This window comes from Lampetra planeri, chromosome 40 (genome assembly GCF_965212315.1).
Source record: "Lampetra planeri chromosome 40, kcLamPlan1.2.h2, whole genome shotgun sequence".
In the NCBI taxonomy this organism is placed as follows: domain Eukaryota; kingdom Metazoa; phylum Chordata; class Hyperoartia; order Petromyzontiformes; family Petromyzontidae; genus Lampetra; species Lampetra planeri.
The window spans coordinates 5,842,924-5,865,304 of NC_136146.1; the positions used below are offsets into that span (position 1 = coordinate 5,842,924).

The window sequence follows — 22,381 nt, forward strand, 5'->3', positions numbered from 1 at the left end:
ATGACCCAATAGAAATACAAATTTAGCATAAAGTTGTGGTACTATAGTGGACTTACTCTGTAGAAAACTGTCCAAAATTGATCAACGGATTGCCCAAAACATGATATATCGTGAATCTCTGCATCTTTCCACGCATACTAATTTAACCGTCCTATTTATCATGGGATTTTCTAATGATGTTAACATGTGTTTTATGGCATTTGATCATGCCCTATCAATGTGTTTTGAATGCATCACGTTTAATTTGTCCAAATTTTTAAATAGGTTTGCAGCCAATATTATATATGTTTGTGTTTTTTGCAGTTGTCTGGCATTGTTGAACAAGTCATTATAGATCTACGATCGATATCTGAAGGTGATCTAAAAGATCAGCTTGTAAAGGTAAGACCAGCGGTTAAATTCGAATAAGTTCAGGAGCCTGATTTACATGTCGAGGTCTGCTAGTCTTGAGAGCTCTTCGGGAGAGAGTTGGTAGAGTTTTGCTATTCCTTTGTTTGAAGGAGCACAGATTACAGTGGTTTACTATATGGTCCATGGGTTTGATTGCATGACCACACTCGCACTACTGTGGCTTGTCTCTTTAATTTTACATTCGTGAAGGAGATCGGCGTCTTGATGTCAAAACCAGGAGGTGCGATATTTGGGTCTTGAATGAGGTGTTCTGGGCGTCCACATTTTGAATTCTGGATGTCCACATTTTTAAAAACCACCTCATTCTAGTAATAACGATCACTGGATTTCCGGAAAATCCTCGCCGAGTCCTACGACTTTTTAGTCTGCATGGTCCTGGTAGAATGGGACGTTTGTTCAATTCCACGAATACAAATTTGGGTTGACGTGGGAGGAAACCGGAGAACCCGGAGTGAACTCAGTGTGCTTGGGACAGGATTCCACTTAAGTCTTCATGGAATCACAGATGGGTTCAATTCACTTGCTGTACTGTCATCGCTTTTGCCATCTCGCAGCCCAGTGGGATTGGGAGATTCAAAAGTCCACGTGATTTAACAATAAGGTCCCATGTTGAAAGCTCTCATGTTGATTAATAATAATTACCGCTTCAATAGCAATTTTTAATAAAATCTTCAAGAATTTTAAATCAATGACAATGGGCGGGGGTTGGGGGGCATAAGAAGTGGCTGAGGTACAAACGCTTTGCCTGTCAAGGTGCTAAGTCACATATGTGTGCGCGTGTGTGTGCGTCCGTTATTGGCTGGTGGCTGATCGTTTGAGCACAGGACGCACCCGCTACGTATACTCCCTGCTACGAATGCTGGCGTAATGACCACGAAATCATTCCTATCAAGTTGTAAAAAGTAAAACGTGTCCTTCAACGTCTCATCAGTGCCTCTTAAACGAGCGCTGTGCGAATCTGTAGAAAGAAATCGCCGCGGTTTACAACAGGCAGGGTAGCTCACTTGCCCTATCCATTCACACATTTTTGTCGTTGACATGCTTTGTGATAAGCAAAAAAGAACCGGTAAGTCAAAGGTGATTTCTTACTCAAATGAGCATTGAGGCAGTGGTCACCTCCAGTTCAACAGCCCTGAGCCAGCGGTGGAAATTCCACATTCGGTGCTCATTGTGTCGGCCAGGTGGCTCAGCAGAAGAGAGATGCTCGCAATTCGAAGGTTGCGAGTTAAAAAATCCTCGTTGGAGGTTCACTCCTGGTTCTTTGCGATTGTTGCAGTGAATGTGGCAGGCGTGCGGATGACCAGGTTCGTTGCACGGAAGGCGGTGAGATGAAGTGAAAAGCGTGGTTTTTATTCTTGAGGCAGTAGATCACAGGTTTCTGTACCGTTGTCGCTTGCCCTAGGGTAATGAAACCATCAAGAACATCACGCAGCTCGTCGATGCGGCAGCTAGCGGCATCAAAACAGGTAACAGGAGCGACACGTAAATGCTGTGGTTTGCAAGTAGTTTTAGACCTCCAAGGGTGAGCATGGTGAACCCTAGCGCACAATTCTGATTAGTATCGGTTGGTGAAGTGGGCTGGGTTGGGGAGGGGATGGGGGGGTTGGGGGGGGTCTGAACTAGTTCAATCGGTTCGATACCGACCCTGACGCCTGCTGTTTATTTGGAGTTTACATGTCTCTTTCTCCCCGTGGTCTCGTTGATTTTTCTCCGGGCCCTCCGGTTTTTCCCTCCAAATTTAGAAACATGCGTTTAGAGTATTTGGCTGATATACATTTCCACGCGATGAGCCCCTTCGTTGAGCTATCATATGTGGCCGGGTTGCTTCTGAAAAAAAAGCTATACCGCTCAGTGAGCCTTACCTGTAAAAACCAAAACTCTATTGGTGTTAGCTGTGGTTGAGAAATCAATAATATTTAAGTGGCCAGTGCGCTCACCACTGCCACTGCTCGTGCTAAAGTCACGTCTAGTGGCTTGATTGGCGCTGTATATTGCATGTTACGGTGGCCGTAGATTTTGCAAGTGAGACTATTAATTAATGGGTGACTCAGAGATGTCAGAGCATCGAGCCGACCACACAGCGCGTGGCGAGTTCATGGTCTTGGCGGTTGGTCACCAATGTTTTCATTTTTTTAAATTCCAAAATATGATTTGAATGCCATGCAATTAATAGCTTTGCGGTTGGCAAGTAGCAAAGCACAGTGCCCCTGGTGAGTGTGAATCAGAGGGGGTTGAACAGGCTTCAGAATTTATGTCGGTGACATCGCCCACCAGAGACCATTCCTTCTTCTGCGTATGGATAATGTTTAGTTCGAGCAACAACTGTAGTTTTACACTCAGGTGGCTGAGCCGGGTAACTGCGTCGTGAGTGCCGGAATGGTGCACTGCCGTGAGAGAGTTCCAAATGGGAAATACAAACACGTGAATATGTAAATTGTTCTTCATTTTCCCTGTCATGTGACCATGGTCCATGCGATATTTTCGATGAATCCAGGGACCCTTGAGCTGCTTGGGGCCCTATGCGTAAGTTTAGTTTGCTCGTGGCTAGTGCCGCCAGATTCAGAATATTTGTTTATTTTCAGAATATGTATCTATACTGCAGGAGGAATCCAATGAGATATGAAGCTCTTTTTTCAAAGATATCCAGTAGGGGGGGAGGGGGGGGGCAGGTCAGAACGTTACAAAGACAAACAAAATTTCGATTGAAAACTTTCGTGACTGTAGGGATTCATATTCTTGGGTTTTTCGGTAAAGTCACGTCGAAGGGAAATAAAAACATTAAAAGAAAATTCTCACAACGTTTCGACTGCAACACAAGCAATTATCATTAGGTGTGAAATCCACAGCAAGAAAATTAGAAAAAAGTGGTTTTCACACCTGATGATGATTGCTTGTGTTGCAGACGAAACGTCGTGAGAATTTAATTGTTTTATATTTTTATTATTTTATTATTTCCCTTCTACGTGACTTTACCGAAAGAACCAAGAATATAAAGACAAACAACACAAAATCACCACCAAACGAGACCCCGTATAACGGCGTAAAATGTACATTAATATACAACAATTGATTTTACGTTGAACAATACACTTCAATAACAGTACACTGTAATAACACACAGTTGAAGCACGAGGGAGGTGTTGATCTTCTTATTCTGGTGCAACGTTTAAAATGGAATGTGAACCTCATTTAATAATAATATTTTTTAAGGACAATAACAACTGTATACTTCCTCTCGCAGGGGTCTTGAATACGCTGACAAGTGTTGGGAATGAAATCCAAAACTTTTCGAGCCAATTAGATTTATCCCAATACCTGGACCAAATCAACACGCAAACTGAGGAATTTTCCAAAACACTGACTAATATCCAGGATGAGGCCATCTTCTTTGACAAACTTCGGTGAGTGGTTTCCGTCACTTCCTCGGTAAAGTGTGTATCACTGCGCCTTTTGGCGTCATCTGGTCCAACACCATGTGAGACTAGGCTCTAAGAAAAGCTGTCTCGGGTGTGGACCAATCAATTTCATGGACAGTGCATACATTATCAGAGTTGTGTTTTTTGTTTGCATTCCGACCACAGGTATTGTAAAAAAGGTGTCAGTTGTGTCGCCAGATAAAAGGGTAAATAACCAATTATCATATTGTGCTACTGGCAAAGGAGGTTCCAATGGTGTGTATCACTGTCGAGGTTGAACTGGCGTGCGCGTGTCTCATGTGGTTTGGCCAACATGTGACTTCTTATTGCCTGCATATTTTCACGCAACGTAGCAAACCCTTAAAATGCGCGTTTTTTTAAATCGCGGTTTTGCGTATTTAGTGACGCGTTCATCGTAAATGCTACGTATTTGGAACTAGCGTGCGTGCGTGTGCGACTACTCCTGACAAAGAAGCGGTGAGGCATTGGTAGCGGCATGGATTGTGAGGGAGCGAACGTTTTTCACTTTACCCACCCACTGTACCTCTCAATAGGCCTCAGTCTGCTACACTCTTTCCTTTACAATGCTTTGGAATTGCGTACTGTATAATGTTGATTTATTCATGCATTCATTGATAATTGCACTTTTAAATATGTTTATTGTCCATCATTGTTAAAGGTAGGTTTAATAATACGATTATCTATGGATGTATGTTGAACTTCTTTCGCACCATACACAGCCAAATGTGCTAATCGGATATGGGGGGGAAGGACAACAAACAAAACACAAAAATCAGTTCTAAAGAAATTAATTTTCAATCTAGATGATTTAAAAGTGTATAGCTCCAGTGGATTCCGAATAAAAAAAATACTATACAATATATGTATTAATTAATATATACATAAAGTTAATATATTTATGTTTAAACGTAATGTGTTCATGCACTCTAACCCTATTTTCCTCATAAGCTTCGAGTGATAATATCTGCGGATTTCATATTCACGACCTTCTCCATGAACGTGTCCCCCGCACATAACGTTTGTCGTGTAATGAAAAAAAAAATCACACAAATCTTGTCCCGGGAAACTTCTCCTGAAAATGAATACGAGGAATTATATTTGAACGATGCAAACTTTTTTTTTTATTTCACGTCGTCTCAGTCGCCGAGTTCATTTCTTTAAATGGCCGATAAAAGTGAAATGTAGGATAACCTTTTCGGATGAGTGGCTTTTCACGTAATTCAATTTCATTGGCCACATAAGGAAATTAGCAGTGAAGCCCTCAAGTGTTTTCCAGCTTTTCTTTGAAGTTCGGGGCAGGGTTGTGCTGTCCAGGTTCACTTGGTGGTCAGAGCACTCAGCTGCCACTCCGGGAGATCCCGGGATTGAATTCAGGTTTTTCAACCAACCATTGATTTTAAACTGGGTTTAAATCACCTGGGTGACGATCTCAGCCGAGACACCAATGACTGCACACAAAAAAAACCCCATCACGTTGAATACAGTCCTCGACTTAATTTTTTTCTAAATTCCAGTTTTGATAATTCAAAATATTACTTTGACAGGAGCACTATGAACGCTACTCTAAGTGGCGGTGAGTGAACGATTACTCTTTGGTTCTTTCGGTATAGTCACGTAGCTAAAGAAAAAATTAAATAAAAAGAAAAAGTTAAAATAAATAAATTAAATCACGACATTTCGATTGCAACACAGGCAATCATCATCAGGTGTGACAACCACAGCAATACATTTTATTGAAGTGGGAGAGAAGCCAGGCAAGGGGTTTATACTGGGCAGGGTGGGGGGGGGGAGTGGGCGGGGCTGTATTATTATTTTATTGTTTCTTTACCTACGTGACTTTACCGAAAGAACCAAAGAGTATGGCTCCTTGCAGTCACGAAAACTTCAAATCTAGAGTGAACCATTGCAGTGCTACCCGCCGTACAGCGCGCGAGCTTTTGTTGTTGTCGCTCTGGAGACCGGCAGATCGGCGATCGATGTTCGGTCGCCAAGTCGTCGTGATTTTTCTTTTAACGGAGTGGGGCCACGTGACCACTGCTGCCATCTTCCACTGCGCTGCTCCTGACGCGGCTATCTCGGGTTTGACCACCCGAACGCGAAGTTGCCGTTGTTGCTCTGCGTCTACATCAGCAGCCGCACGACAAGAAGAAGAGGGGCGCGAGCCTGCGCCTTGCTTGCTGCCGTAACCTCGTCTGCCGCGGCTTCTTCCCTCGCCAGATTCCTCGCCATACTCGGTGTGGTGCTGCTGCTGGCCCTCATCGTGCTGTTCTTCACGATTGGTCTCTGCCTCGGCACCTGCGGCTACAGCAAGAGGAAGTCCCCCGCCAACCGAGGCTGCTGCTCCAACTGTGGTGGAATCTTCCTCATGGCGTGAGTCCCTGTGCGCGTTCTGGGGTTAAACCTCGCGGTCTTGTTTGGCAATCCGATTGATGGCTTCCTGAGATGACAAGTGGAGAAATTAAGTGGCTTCCACAGCAAATATCAGTGGGCAGGTTTTCATGTTTTCCATTGACAGGGCACTTGCTTAATTTCTGCAGAAACTTAAAGCACCATTCTCCTTCTCTCCCCCCTCCTCTGTTCCGAGCATAGATGGACTCGTCCGTATGAACAACCGCTAGTTGATGTCCGTGGTGCTGACGTTCAGAAAAAACCGCCACTTTTTTCAAATTGTCTTGCTGTGGTTTTCACACCTGATGACAATGGCTTGTGTTGCAATCGAAACGTCGTGATAATTTGATTGTTTTATTTGTATTATTTCATTATTTCCCTTCTACGTGACTTTACCGAAAGAACCAAGAAGATGAATCCCTGCAGTCACGAAAGCTTTCAATCTAAATTTGAGTTTTAATTGTACATTTTCAATTCAAGAACCCAGAACACGGGACAATCACAGATGAGACATACGAATGTCGAACCCGGAACGATACACCCTCAAACGGGGGTGCCGTCCCGAGGCACTTGGGCTCGCTGCCCTTCCCTTGGCGGTGCAAAGGTCAAAGGTCGGGAGCAGCGGATTGAGGAGGGAGCCAATATTTCCGATTGTTGATAGATTTTTGGGGTCGGATCATCGCGAGTAAAATGTTGCGTCGTAAACCCTTCCTCCACCCGACACAGCCAATTAGTAAGGTCGTCCTGTGATGGTCAAACGTGACCAACTGATTGCCGTTTCAATAAATTGGCCAAGTTTGTTCACGCGACAGTTTCATAGATCGGCCGTGTTGGGTGGAGGAGGGCTTACGACGTGCATGTTACTTACGAGGTCCGATCCAAAAATCAATTATTCCTTTTCTTTTTCGATTTAAAGCTTTCGTGACTGCAGTGATTCATCTGCTTGGTTCTTTCGGTAAAGTCACGTAGAATGGAAATAATAAAATAATAAAAAATAAAACATAATAAAATAATGTTTTATTTTTATTATTAATAAGATAAATATTATTAATAAAAAAATGTATTAATAAAATGATAAAAATAAAACGTTATTTTATTATGTTTTATTTTTATTATTTTATTATTTCCCTGCTACGTGACTTTACCGAAAGAACCAAGATGATATTCCTTTTCTGTTCACACGTTGCATCGACTGCAAATGCCTGTATACTTGAATGATATATTGTGTATGCTGCGTCTTCCCCCTGCAGTGGTGTTGGCTTCGTATTTATATTCTCCTGGATATTCATGTTCATCGTGGCCATACTCTTCTTTATCGGTGGGAATATCCACACGCTGGGGTGCAAACCGCTAGCGGACCAGTCCCTGTTTCACGTAAGTCAGCGGCGGTGCTTGCGTGTGTCTGTGTATGTGCTTCTAATCGACGATGTCTTTTCAGCTAAGGTGAGCAGTAGTGTTGCGGTTTAGCACGCTGCGCTACAAACCCCTCACGGCCAACATCGGTGACGAATATCTGAACCGGTCCTGGGCCTCCCCTGGGTCGACTCAGCCTCAAATGAGTACCTGGTGTTGTGTGTAGTAAACATCACCACTAGGGAGACAAAGGCGACCGGGCGTTGTGCTGGCCACCCACCCCCTTGTGTGCCTTGCCGGCCTTCATTGGTGTTTGCTAACAGCTCTTGCTCCTAACGTCTGTTAGGGCTATACGGGTGATCTTTGTCTGAAAAAAAATCAGAAGCCTGCTTTGAGGGATCGACTGATAATGTGATGGCTGTGTGCCCCAGTTGAAGGGCATCGTCCAGTGACCCATGAGGTTAATTAGAGGGTGGGAAACAGAAGAGCCAAAGGCATGCGAGGAGATCCAAATTAAGGCCCGTGCCTCGAGGGTTACAATGACCTTAACCAATTCTTAATTACACTTTGAAAGTGGTTCATATAAGAAAGTTGATAAGTACATTGGGCGAGCAATGTTGCATTGATATGCCTGCAACCTATGCAATTGTGTGCTTCAATAATTGCTTATTTACGATGTAAGCACATGGCATATCGATGCTGAATGTAGGCTATGGGGTGACTGAAAATGTGCAAATGAGAGAGAAATATAAGAAAAACAAACGAGATAGTAGAAAGGAGACAAAATAAATCGATGATTGTAATAAATTCTGATTTCAAATTGAGACAATTTATCTGATCGTGTGCGGGGTGAATCAGTGCTGTATAATGGACATCGTGTGGGTGGGATTCCAGAACAGGGGTAGAATTTAGATGCATTATATTTGTTAAATCATTCTCGTATAGATTGATTTCAATGACCAGTTACACCGAACCTATGTGGCAGACAGCTTACTTCAGAATATATTTTAAAAGTTGATCTTAAAAATGTGCTATTGTCATGGTATATATATATGTGTGCTAGGAGTGGACCAATGCATCGATTAAACAATGAATACTAATTCTTAATTAAACTCATAACTAAGCAGATGATACTCGTCACATTTCATCACCTTCTGGGAAGACATCACCTGCTTATTTATTTCCGTCACACATTCCACGAGGACACTGTCAATGATGTTATGTTCCTTCATTCTTAATGCTCCCAATGCAAGTGAAGTACCGTTGATGACTCTTGGACACCGTTGGTGAGGCACACGTATTTATTCTGTACAAGTAGTCACAACTGTGGACATACAATACTAGAGGGGGTATCGGCCCCCTCACCCGGCTAGCTGGGAATACACTGCTAGCTATCTCTGACCTACCTCCTAGTCCTCCACTAACGGGCTAGGGGAGGCTGTCTGGCCCGACACTGGTAAGTCGGGCTACGGTACCCGGAGTCCCAGAGCACTAGCTCTGGTTCTCGGGACCACGCCGCTGGCTCGGTCCTGCGCGGCCCTGACAAGGGCGGCGTCCCAGGGGAGTCCAGGGCTCTAGCTAGACGATCTTCAGTCTTCACTGGTTTAGCTTTAACATTCTGCCCCGAGCCCTCTGACACATCCCCCTTTATACTCAACCCCCGCTGAGGGGTGGGGCCCCGGGCTGCCTGGTGCGGACGTCGTTGAGAGCACCCCCCCCGTGCACTCACGTAGCCCCGCCCACTGTGTTTGTTTCTCATAAGCTGCCATGCATAACGGCTCTCTCTCTAACACCCCTACACAAGTATGGGGGTGGGGTGGCACCATGGTGGCGAGATATTAACTCCCTCGCCTGGTGCGCAGGATGTTATAGGTTCGATCCCGACCCTAGCGCCTGTATATTTCGAGTTTAACACTTAGACTTTCGTGACCAATATCCTCCATGGATATATATATATATTTCGAATTTGCGTGGATTTTTCTCTGGATTCTCTGGTTTTTACCTCCACATTTAGAATCAACGTACGTTTAATATATTTGGCTGCAATACATTTCCACGTCACAAGCCACTTCGTTAAGCTATGACATGCGGCCAGGTTGTTTTTGAAAAAATAGCTAAAAAGCTCAGTGGGCCTTACCTGCTAATGTTACATATAATGTTACATACAATCTACTGAAGCGAATATGGCTCTTGATTAGACCCCATCGTGTAAAGTGCAGTCTCCAACTTATACGCGATCTACTTCTCTGGCCCTCCTTCCTATGTGCTCTGAAGAAGGAATATTGCCCAAAACGTCACCTATTATATCATTGTCTTTCTAGTGCCACAGTTTAATTGACACGCATGTTGAGTTTTACGCCTCTAATTAAGGAACGAAACAGGTGGACTTCTCCACAAGTCTGGCTGTCGCCTGATGAAGCTAGTTGTAATTACCGGTGAAACGTCGTACTCAGATTGTAAATGTTGTGGCTTGGCTCTCCAACACACCGGTGTGCTGTACTAGAGACGAATTGGCACGTTCTGTTTACGTGACAAACCCTTTACTAATTGGCTGTGTCGGGTGATGGCGGGTTTACCGACACATTTATATATTTACACGATCTAACCCAAAAAACCTGTATTACGGATGTTGAGTTTTTCATAGCATTCAAAGAGAAACCGTGGTCAGTCTCACATCTTAAGTTCTTGAATCGATATTAAACAGTCACATTGTATTTGTTAACTAACCGTGATGCATGTTAACATTTCTTTAGCTCTTAGATGGATTGAAACTTCCTGATCAAGCTGAAAATGCAACATTTCTGGGCTATATCACCAACATTGGCAGTAACATCACCATCACACAGGTCTACGAGTAAGTATTACTCATCGTCATCTCATCTTGTTGAAACATGTGTTTTGTGTACTGCATGTATACAGTACATCCCATTGACCTTCGTGACTAAGTATGTTTAGTTTCATATATTGCATAGTTCGTGCAAATTGCATCTCACAATCACCAAGGAAATCACAGCCAAGCTGGAAGGCAGCCAGGCAGTGAGCTGCCACCAACATTCGCCCAAGCTCTGCTCTCCTCTATATATTCAGATGTTTTAAGCCGAGGACACGAGTGGTTATACATGCGAGAGAGAACCGCAGCACCCGGAGAAAGCCCACACGATCAGAATAGACTGCACTTTGCTCTGCTGCCTTCTGGCGAGCCAGGGGATGGAACCTCATCGACCAACCATTTGCGTGACCCATGAACCCTCGCCGCTGCCTCCACAGTGCTGGATAACAGGGCACGTTCGTAGCCGCCACCACCACCGGGTGGTATGACTGACACAGCATGGGGAGGCCTTCATAGGGCCTCATAAAATTTGTAGCCTCCAGGCGTGGGTGCACTTTAGTACTTCAAATGCATGCTTACAAACTCCCCAAAGATAGTATTTTCATTCTCATGTTTCCGGTGCAAATCGGTGTTTCACACGGAAATATATTCTTTACTTTTCAACAATCAGTTGTACGATATATTCTGATGGTTCTGAGTCTGTGTAGGATTTTTTTTGTTTAATTGGGCTCTGGGTCATCATCGAGCAGTGTAATGGTAAGGGGCTGTAAAGTTTTACAAAAAGAAACGCTAACTAATCCACTTTCTTTTCATTGGAAAATTCTAAAATTCGCTGACACCCCCCCTCCCCTCCCTGCGGTCCACAAAACAAATTCCACTCAGGGGAAAAAAAAACTCCAAAACAATTTATATATTTCTCACGGATTTTAGGAGTCACTTGACTAAAACCTCCCCTCGTTTGCAATCCTGTTCACCACGATGGCATGCCATTCACGCCAACAAGGAGATGGAATTGTTCTTACTCTTTGCATAAACTTTATACATTTATATGTTAAAACTTGATTTTGAGCTTTCGTGACAGCAGGAATTACTCTTTGGTTCTTTCGGTAAAGTCACTTAGAAAGAAAATATTAATTAAATAATAGCACACGACGTTTCGATTGCAACACAAGCAATCATCATCAGGTACAAATGAAAGAGAAAACAAACTAGTAAACTTACAAACACAATGCAATACAACACAGAGAGTCGGCTAACATAACAGTCAACACCCTACCTGGTTGATTACGTTCTTCCAAAGAGTGCTAAATCTGAGAGACAAAACACAGACACGGAGACACACAGACAGACACACAAGCAGAGAGAGAGATAAACACAGAGACACACAGAGAGAGACACACATAGGCACACAGGAGAAACAACGCCTCTGTATCGAGGCCTTAAATAGAGAGAGGGGGGGCAGAGAGAGGGGGGGGGGGTAGAGAAATTAGCATGTCAAAGAGAGATTTGGAGCTTTCGTGACTGCAGGAAATAATAGAATAACAACACGAGGACACATAGAGAGAGGTAAAACACACTTAATCAAACAAACGTATTTATATTTTGATTTAAAGCTTTCGTGACCGCAGGGATTCATATTCTTGGTTCTTTCGGTAAAGTCACGTAGAAGGGAAAGAATGAAATAATATTTTTTAAATAAAATTATAAAAATATAAAACAATACAATTTTCACGACGTTTCGAAACGTTGTGAGAATTGTATTGTTTAATATGTTGATTCTTTTATTATTTCCCTTCGACGTGACTTTACCGAAAGAACCAAGAATGTGTATTTATATGTTTCAGAAGAGTATTGCGGTGTGGTGTCCACACCGGCATTGCCTATCATACATTCTTGGCCTTCACCTTGAAAAGAAACTACACACAAAGATAGCTAAACTGGAATGTACAATTATTTACGTGTTAAGTGTTAATCTGTAAATCATCGTCAATGGTTTATGGTTGCCATTTTCACTTTTTAGTCAAACATTCCCCTGTTGCAGCATTGTCTGCGTGTTTTTATTTCACTTTGAAACAGGGACTGCAAGCGTGACGCTGCAATCTACTCCACATTGAAAATGGATCAATTTCAGAACCTGGATGAACTCATTGATATTCGAGAGGTATTTAAAGTCGATGTGTCTCTCCGCGCTGGAATGAGTTGTGTTGTATGCACCACTCCGCTACGATTCGCACACTGCACTTGCACTACCGAGGTTTGCCGGTTTCACCTCCCTGCCTCGGGAGCATGACACTTGGGTCACGTTTGTCGAATAGCCCTCCCGCCTCTCGTCAACCCAGCAGCATAAGGGGCCGTCCATAAATGACGTCACGCACCTGGGGGGGGGGGGTTCAGACATTTGTGACGATGTGTGACGAGGGGGGGGGGGGTTGAGAAATGTGACGTCACATCAAAATGCGCAACTTTAAATAAATATAGACAACACGTTCTACTTAGTTAAATAGACTTTTTAATACATGTTTTCTCCTACAACATCAGAGTGCAACGCCACATTAGATACGCACTACAATGACAATAGTTTAAAGCGATTTGAAGCATGTTTTTTTTTGGGGGGGGGGAGGCAGAGCTTTGTAACGTCATATTTGAGGGGGCGGGGGGTCTGACTTTTTGTGACGTCGTGTGACAAAGGGGGGGGGGGGGGGATACAAAATCGTCCAAAATCGAGTGACGTCATTTATGGACGGCCCCTAATGAAAAGCAACGATGAAATTAGAAGCGCCTATCACCTGCTATGACACATGCATTAGGAAACGTGGACTCTTTGGACTTTGGCAAAGCAAATGTCGTACAAGATGAGAGTTTAACGAAAAGGAGCACGGAGAGATGCATGCATGGGAATTATACTGTAACGCCGTGTGACGAGGGGCGGGGGGGGGGGTCAAAAATCGTCCAAAATCACGTGACGTCATTTATGGACGGCCCCTAACCGCGTACACCGCAGCTTAGTCAATAGTCAGGTCACGTGTGGTGGGATACGGCGTGGGCACTTCCAGGGCTGCACCTTCACCTCTCTTACCTTCGCTGGCCATTGGAGATGACGAGACGGCCACGGGCCGAGCGTGGACACGACAGCGTTGATTATAATGCCGATTATTTACTCAGGAAGGCCTGGTCGAACGTCCATTGGGATGTTCTGCTCAGTTTTAAATAAACACGAGTGCGCAAAGGGAAGGCTCGTTCATATGCCGGGGTGACAGTTAAAATTCCGCACGGATGAATTCAATAATCATACGATTCATATGTGGGGGTGGCAGTTAAAGTTCCGCACGGATGAATTCAAGAATCATACGATGGATTCAAGAATCATGAATCCATCACCGGACTGCCATCTCCTGGCCAAGTTGCGCTGCCACATCTCGAGGTCACCTGAGCTGCCAATCATCAGATGAGAGATCCAGAAGTTGAGAAACGTTGTGATAGAATTAGACGATCGGGAAAGTATGGGCAGCCATTCTCTATTCACTGCTTCATATAAAAAAATGTCCCCTTTCGTTAAATTGCCACTTCTAACGTGTAGGTGGATTCCATCTGTTCTTAATTTGTCCAATTTCCTTCCTGATCACTCCATTGAGACACGTTCTCTATCTCATCTGAAATTCTCAAAGGGCTATTCTCCATTGGTGTTGTGGCAGCCAATTCCACATTCCTGTCACAGGGTCAAGGCTCTCAATAGGATAACCATCGTCGACCTATTCACAAAGTGGTACTAATTTTATTTTCCCCGACGAGATGATGGGCTGAGTCAGCCCCTCAACCGGGATTTGAACTCGTGTCCTCCTGAATGCGACCCGCTCACTCTGCTGCTGAGCCACCCGGTCAACTTATGAGTATTTACTTTTGTGTGGTAGAATGTTCACTTCAATTTTATTTCTTTTTCTGAATGTTACATGACAATTTTTTTCCGTTTTCTGTCGGTATTCCTGTCCTAAAGTCAGCGTGACGTGTTAGAACATGCTGTATCGTCGTTTAAAATTCCATGCAACTTCTGGGCAAATTAGGTGTGTATTCTAACACTCAAGGGTGAGTGTGTGCGTGTTTCTGTCTTTGCAGTACGGTTTCCTCCCTGTTCCTTTTTCCTTATGGTGTGTAGTTTTTTTGTTGTTGTTGTGGGGAGCGGTAGTGTAATGATTAGCGCACTGCGCTACAAACCCGGCGAGCCGAGTTTGATTCCTGGTCGTGGCCAACACCAGTGACGACTATTATCTGAACCAATACTGATTCTCCCCTAGGTCGACTCAGCTTCAAAATGAGTACCTGATGCAGTGTGTAAACATTGCTACAAGGGTGGTCGGGCGTGGTGCTGGCCACCCACCCCCTCGTGTACCGTGCCGGCCTTCATAGGTGCTCGCTAACAGCACTTGCCCCAACAGTCTGTTAAGGCTATACGGGGGATCTTTGTCTTCATGTGTTTGCAGTACGCTAATACACCAGTGCGCGTGTGTGTGTTTGTGTTTGTGTGCGCTTGCAGTACGTACAAAAGATCAAGGATGATATCAGTGGGATCCAGGTGGATTTGTCAAGCGTTAACCTTCTGGATCCAGCAGGGAAAAACATAATACGTGCTTTTGGCAACTCCGGGGTGGACTCAATTCGCTATAACTTATTTCTGGAACAGGTGAGCATACTGTTTGTTAATTGTTGCTCGTAAAAATAACAAACTCTGTTATTTCCGAATTCTCTCACCGGAAAGTGAGACCAACAACCACTCTTTAGCGTTATTTTGAAAAAAAATAACATCTGTGAGGAGATAAATCTACGACACGGGTAGAAAGGCCTGGTGTCGTTACAGAGACTGTGAGGACTACGGCACTGGGTAGGAAGCTCAGGGCTCACGTCGAATTATCGCACAAGCAGTGCACGCCACAGCCAGTCTCAACACTCTGGCAATACCGACACAAGAGTATCAAAACATGTATATATATATTTACATTTTACCAGGTAAGGCCCACTGAGCTATATATAGTTATTTTTCAGAAGCAACCTAGCCACAAATGATAGGTCAACGAAGTAGCTTATCACGTGGAAATTTATCGCAGCCAAATAATCTAAATGGATGTTTCTCAATGTGGAGGGAAAAACTGAAGGACGCGGAAAAAAATTCAAGTGGACACGGGGAGAGAGAACGTGCAAACTCCAAATATACAGGTGTCAGGGTCGGGATGGAACCCACGACCTCCTGTATACTAGGAGAGTTAGTTAACATCTCTAACAATAATGTGTCTCCACATGTAATGAAAAACAAATATATTTACACACAAGGAGCACAGTATTAACCCCCTCCCTATCCCCCACCACCCTAAAAGAAAAATGTGCTGTTTGCTTCAAGGTGGATCTTAAAGAACTCATAACGTTATTCTAACAATTCTAGGCCATGTGAGCCACCGCCATGGTCCGAATTTGAAAAAGTTACCTGCAAATAACTCACCTGGGAAACCGCATTGGAACATAACCCCCACCTCCCCGACTGAAACACTCCTAAATCCGTGCAACGTAGTGGATTGGTGATTGCCTTGCGCGATAGTGATGGCATGCCTGTCAATTCTAGATTTGAAGCTTTCGTGACTGCAAGGATTCATATTCTTAGGTTTTTGTCGGTAAAGTCACGTAGTAAAAAAATTAAAATTAAAATTAATAAAAGTAAAATAAAAATAAAATAAAAATAAAAATCACGACGTTTCGGAGGCAACACAAGCTTCCGTCTTCAGGTGGAATTGTCACATAATAATAAAAAGTGGGCCGTTCCTGGCCATCTCCCCCCCCCCTCAACCATTATATATACGGAGTGGTATCTCTTGTAATCTCTCATTTACTTGATACAGCTGTCGTGCTGTGACGGTTCCACCTGAAGACGGAAGCTTGTGTTGCCTCCGAAACGTCGTGATTTTTATTTTTATTTTATTTTTATTTTACTTTTATTAATTAAAATTTAAAAATTTTACCTACGTGACTTTACCGAAAAAACCCTAAGAATATGACTGTCAAATGCACTAATGTTTTGATTTCATGACACATTGTGTCCTGTGTGCCGGCGTTGTTTGACCTCTAGATTGACAAAGGACTCGTGAATACAAACCTGTCCAGATATGCATCCGAGCTGAGAAAAATCGCACTGAGTGGGGTAAGTTTGCCTTGCAGTTGAATCAATGGCGCGGCAGTTGAATCAATAGTGCGGCAGTCGAATCAATGGCGTGGCAGTTGAAGCAAATGGCGTAGCAGTTGAATCAATGGTGCGGCAGTTGAATCAACGGCGCGGCCGTTGAATCAACGGCACGGCAGTTGAATCAACGGCACGGCAGTTGAATCAACTGCATAGCAGTTGAATCAATGGCGTAGCAGTTGAATCAACGGCGCAGCAGTCGAATCAATGGCGTAGCAGTTGAATCAATGGTATGGCAGTTGAGTAAACTGCGCGGAAGTTGAATCAATGGCGCAGCAGTTGAATCAGCGGCGCGGCAGTTCAATCAATTTCGCGGCAGTTCAATCAACGATCCAAGTTTCTCAATTCTCCCCACCCTCTGTCCAGCCAGCAGTGTCAACGGCTACGGTGCAGTTCGTTGACCAGCATGTAGGTCGCGTGTGGTTGGGGTATTTATTCAACATCACTGATTGGCAAGACTCGTTGCGTGTGATCTCGTTGCATCACTCTGATGTTGTTGCCGTTGTCCTTGTGCTACGCTGATGCACCACGGATCTCCCTTGCGAACTCGCTGGGTCACTGGCACAGATGCGACTCTCTTAGAGACACAAATGAGCGTTGATCGATTCATCGATTTGAAATAACTGTGACGTCTTCGTCTAACACAATGGTTCTTAACCTGGGGTGCACTTTGCATGCCCTAGGGGTGCGAGATGCCCTTTCTGGCCAGATTTCTTTAGAAGGTAGATCATCAAATGAAGTACGGGCATGTAAGTACAACTACATTGTTTCATCAAACGCTGTGTATTTGTTAACATTATACTTTTTGAATGATTGAGAACCAAAGGGGTGCAAGGGTGCAGGTGAACGTTGACAACGACTTTTTCGAATAGGTTCCATTGCATGTTTGACAAGTGCAACTCTGTTCGTGTTTAACTGCATGTTCCTTGAGAAACGTAATATTCTGTTTTTCACGCATTTCCAGCCAAATCCGAATGACGCTGTGTTGATCGAAATTGCCGGCCAACTCGAGGACATCGACATGCCTACTCAGGAATTGGTCAGTCTTCCTAACGCTTGCTGCTAGCTACCAGCTTCACTATTGCTCTTACTTTACTCTTGCACGGTCGTTGCAAAAAATGTCGGCCCCCTGTTGAGCGACGACTGGGGGCCTGTGACGCGGCCCAGCGGCAAAGAGCTCGCCGCTTGTTGCAGAGGTTCGAATTCCAGCGGCCGCCCTGGTCAATGCCGCGGTCTGTAATAACTGCTCGACAGCGGACGATTTTACGATCACCATTCGCAAGCCGTTGTGTCTCGGAGTAAAACAAAAACTACCTGCAAATTGGTACAGTACCGATATAGCTGTCAACGCATACGGTTTACCCGTATTTTTGTGCAGGGAAATTGAGTTTGCAGGTCCATACGGCGTACAGCCGTTTCAATACGGGCAAAAAAAAAAAAAGATGTGTCTATTTGTTTGTGTTTCTGCCCTGTGATGGGACTTTGTAGGATGAACGTTGAGATTTATAAGATGCACGGGGTGACCAATAAGGTCTGAAATTGTCTGTAATAAGGAAGGCAATGACTAGGGGTTGACAGGTATGCACTGTATCCTGATCTCTGGAGTTAAATAAAATAAACTTGACAATCTGAACTCCCCAACTGGAACTTGGCTGGGAGGAGCGGCGTTGCAACCTATAGAGTGCACTCCTCCAGGAATCCGGCGTGCCGAGTTCGATTCCCGGCCATCGCTAAAATCATTGGCTTGTGGTATCTGAACCAGTACTGACCTGGTGCTGGCCCACTCTGCCCTCTGGTCGCCAACCTCCGGTCACCCCTTCACTAACCTGCCCTGCTCTATCGTGCCCACCACACACGCGGCCCACCCATCACAACTACCGCTTCCTGATTGCACCTACAACAATTCACTGCCGCGTTCAATTCCCAACTCGCCGATATCGACGATGCGTGACCATGCAATTTTATTGTGATTATTTAAGAATATGTGCTAATCGATAAGTACACCTGTTGACACTGTGTGACTAATATGCATCTTGTGCATCTTTTGTTTCGTAGGATTTGATGAGAGCAAGCATCGTCCTTCTTAAGGAGGATACATCCAATATATCCGTAAGAACGTTCTCTCCCTGGCAAACAATATGTTAAAATGGCACCTTTTTTGCTAGTATCAAAGTATGAAAAAATAACAATTCGTTTTATCCTTTATGGCAATAAAACAGGTGCAAAAATGTTCAAACACCAAATAGAAACCTTGTGCAAGGAATCAAGTTCGCTCTGATAATAATATACAGTAAAACCTTGGATTGCGAGCATAATTCATTCCGGAAACGTGCTTGTAATCCAAAGCACTCGTATATCAGTTATGATCACGTGACGCTCGGCAGACAAAGCGTGTACGTACTACTCGTATTGCAAGACCTCGCTCGTTTATTAAATTAATATTTACTTAAAAATTTTGCTCGTCTTGCAAAACACTCGCAGACTAAGTTACTCGCAATCCAAGGTTTTACTGTATTGCATTGTCTTTGAAACGGATTGGCCTACACCAGAGACGGCCATCTTTAGGGCCTGGTCTCACCAGTGTCAGGCCAGTGAACGCCAAAAGACGAACAGTACAAAGACAATGTCACGATCAGAGGATTTATAGCTCGGGGTGAGCAGCTACAGAATGGGACCTTTTTGTTGTTGCCAATATCAAAGTATGAAAACACAAGAATATGTTTGTATGTTCACCACAAGTACATGTGCTTAATGCGAACTTGATTCCTTGCATCCCAACACCTCCCGTTTTACTTCCAGAAAGGGTCAAACCTATTCTTATTTCTTCAAACCATATATTGCATGAATATGTTACAAAATATAGTGAAATAACATCGTGCCATTGTTTGTAATTAGATAAGTAGATGAATAGAAGAGTGAATGTATAACCAGGCACAAGATAATTACACTGTGTAACAGAAAATACATTCTGTTCCTGGGTAGTAGGTATTATTTCCTAATATCTTATGCCTAAAAAGTATAGGAAGTGGCTATTTATCTCCACAAACTTTGCTTTTGTGACCAGAACATTGATATTTTAAAATGTACCTATTTTGAATGAGAAAACGGGTGAATTTGTGTCTTTTCGTTTACGTAAAGTCCTGGTCACAAAAGCAAAGTTTGTGGGAAATAATAGCCATTTTCTACACTTTTTCGGCATAAGCAATTAAAAAATAATACTTAGTACTCAGGAACAAAATTTGTGCTACATAGTGTTATCAGACAATACTATTTCGATCCATATGTAAAATATTCGTGTATTTTTTTTACACATCCCATCAACCAAATGGCCTTCCGGGAGCAAACTCTGGAGCAGTTTTGACATTCATTGTATAACTTCAAATCTAGATTCATTATATCGTCAGCACAGTCAGGCGAGCTTGACCCAATGTGGGTGACCTGCCAGATGTATCTCGGTGGGGGGTGATGGCGTGAGGAGGGGGGTTTATGGAGTCTAAAATATTTATAATGAGCAGGTAAATACTATTTGTTTTTTTCGGTACATTCACGTAGGTAAAAAGAAAATATTTATTTTTATTTTCTTTCTTTCTTTTTTCTTTCTTTATCTTTTCTTTTCTTCTTTCTTTCCTTTTTCTTTCTTTTTTACCTACGTGACTTTCCCGAAAAAAACAAAGAGTATGGACCCTTGCAGTCACAAAAACTTCAAATCTAGAATGAATGGGCAGGTAAATGTTGCTAAGGTTGTATTTCCATCAATTTTTGCAGCAGTGAGGCTCTCCAGAGATCCCTCGAGTGGAACCCGTTCTGTCGGCAGTGGTGCGAGCAAACAGTTGCAGGGCTGCGCCCATGCCCATCGAGATGCGCGAGTCATTAATGTGCTCATTTGAGAATGTTCTAGTGTTTATCATACTTTAGGAATCTTGTGGCTATCATGTCAACCCATGACATACAATAAACACGACTTGAAAAAAAAACACATACATTCTTAAGCACACGATTGAGTGTGTGCATCGTGAGCTTAATAACGCATTTCAATGGATTCATTGCTGCATCTGCAAAGCTCTAATCGTGAGAGGAAGTTACGTGAATTGTGTCTATGGTGGTGTCGTTGCAGAACAAGACGGATGATCTGGTCGATCAGCTGGACAATGCGCAGAATGTTCTGACCAACATTTCAGCAGGTGTCATCCGTCTTGTACGTATATCATGAATAATGAAAACTGGGAATGCTACGTTCCATGGAGAGATGGGGGAAATAACACGAAGCTGACTCTCAGTGCCGGCGTTATACGGCACGCTTTTGACATCCACCCAATTGTCAAGTCACCCAAAATGAGAGCACAGAGGCTAAGGAGGATTTGACCCTGGTTGCTACTTGGATGGGTGCCCACCGGGGCTTGCCAGGTGTCGTAGGTGTGGGGGCTGCGAGATGTGGCCAGAAGAGGACAGTGCTCAGTGTCACCCAAGTCCTCTGTGGGTTTTCTCTGGGGTCTCTGCTTTCCTCCCACGTGGACACCAAAAAGGCCAGGGAATTTTGACAAAAATTCCAAGGCAGGACCCTCCAGGAAAAAAGGAGTCTTGAGACTCAGAGAGATTTTCATGCGGAAATTATTTCATACTTATTTTGGTTATTTTGCATGTAAACTAAAAATATCTTCTGTTACATTTTCCTTCGACAGGAAATTTCAAACTACATTGACTTTCTCATATCGGACTTTGACGTCTACATTGGCTGGATCAAAAGAATGGTGAGGCCACACGTACACATCTCAGGAATGGCTCGGTGGCTCGGAGTTCAGAGTGCTGAGTTTCCACCGCTGAGATCCTGAGCTTGAATCCAGGTTTCAGCTGCCCATGATTCCTTCACGTGTATTGAGTTGATGGTCTCAGCCTGGACACCAATGGCTGCACACACACACACACAACTCTCGTTTGATTTGTTTTTGCACTTAATCTGGGTTAATTCCAGCTGTGAGAATAAAAATCTCGGTTTGACGGTCGTGCGACGAACCTCAACTCTCATATGCACAGCGAGTGGAAAGTGCTCCCCCTCGATCGTGTTTGCACCAGAAGACCACTTGAAGGGAAGTCAGATGCAGTTCTGCAATATCCACTTCCGTGGTCTGTCCCTCTAACACGAGGTGCCTGCACTGCAAGCGATCCGATTGGAATCTTAATCTCTCGTGGTGCGACACCGATAGCAGGATCGGCGACAATTCAGGGGAAGATGGAAACAACAATGATACACATTGTACATCGGCCACTGATGTGTGTTTAGTTTGGTCTTTAGCTTGTTTGTTTTTAGTTTGTTGTCCTTCTCCCGCACCTTCGTACGGTCAGAAACAAGTTTAACATACATACTGCTGTAGCTGGAAATGATTCAGGTCACAAGGTTCATTGTTTATGAGCGAACCACTGCACCACACTATGTACGTATGTTGAACTTATTTCGCGCCGTACGTAGCTAACCGTTTACAGTATACATAGGTACAGATATACAGTGGTTGAAATGGATTTCCTGTAGAGAATTACGAAATATATTTATCCTGCAGCCCAAGTTAACCGTGTTTCCCCAGTTTGTATGTTTGTGTTCTAAGAAGTGCATGTGTGGCATAGCGGCCCATTTCAAGCACTAAATATATTTCAATAAACATCACGATACTGCCTTTGTATATTATTTAAGAAGGGGGTGTGTGGATTTCGGAGACAAATTGTTTAACTTTGACACTGGAATATTACACAGAG

The 22,381-nt window shown here is 43.7% G+C and overlaps 1 protein-coding gene across 1 annotated transcript in view; it reads left to right on the forward strand.

Moving 5' to 3' along the window:
- Window positions 1-22,381, forward strand: part of LOC144731801 (prominin-1-A-like) — a 46,873-nt gene that overhangs the window by 20,032 nt on the left and 4,460 nt on the right. Inside the window, exons 8-20 of the mRNA XM_078613049.1 lie at window positions 304-381; window positions 1,814-1,877; window positions 3,653-3,812; window positions 6,066-6,218; window positions 7,487-7,610; window positions 10,343-10,443; window positions 12,496-12,580; window positions 14,948-15,094; window positions 16,526-16,597; window positions 17,601-17,675; window positions 18,692-18,745; window positions 20,751-20,831; window positions 21,316-21,384. Of these exons, the coding sequence (XP_078469175.1) occupies window positions 304-381; window positions 1,814-1,877; window positions 3,653-3,812; window positions 6,066-6,218; window positions 7,487-7,610; window positions 10,343-10,443; window positions 12,496-12,580; window positions 14,948-15,094; window positions 16,526-16,597; window positions 17,601-17,675; window positions 18,692-18,745; window positions 20,751-20,831; window positions 21,316-21,384 (1,263 nt within the window). The remainder of the gene's footprint in view (window positions 1-303; window positions 382-1,813; window positions 1,878-3,652; window positions 3,813-6,065; window positions 6,219-7,486; window positions 7,611-10,342; window positions 10,444-12,495; window positions 12,581-14,947; window positions 15,095-16,525; window positions 16,598-17,600; window positions 17,676-18,691; window positions 18,746-20,750; window positions 20,832-21,315; window positions 21,385-22,381) is intronic.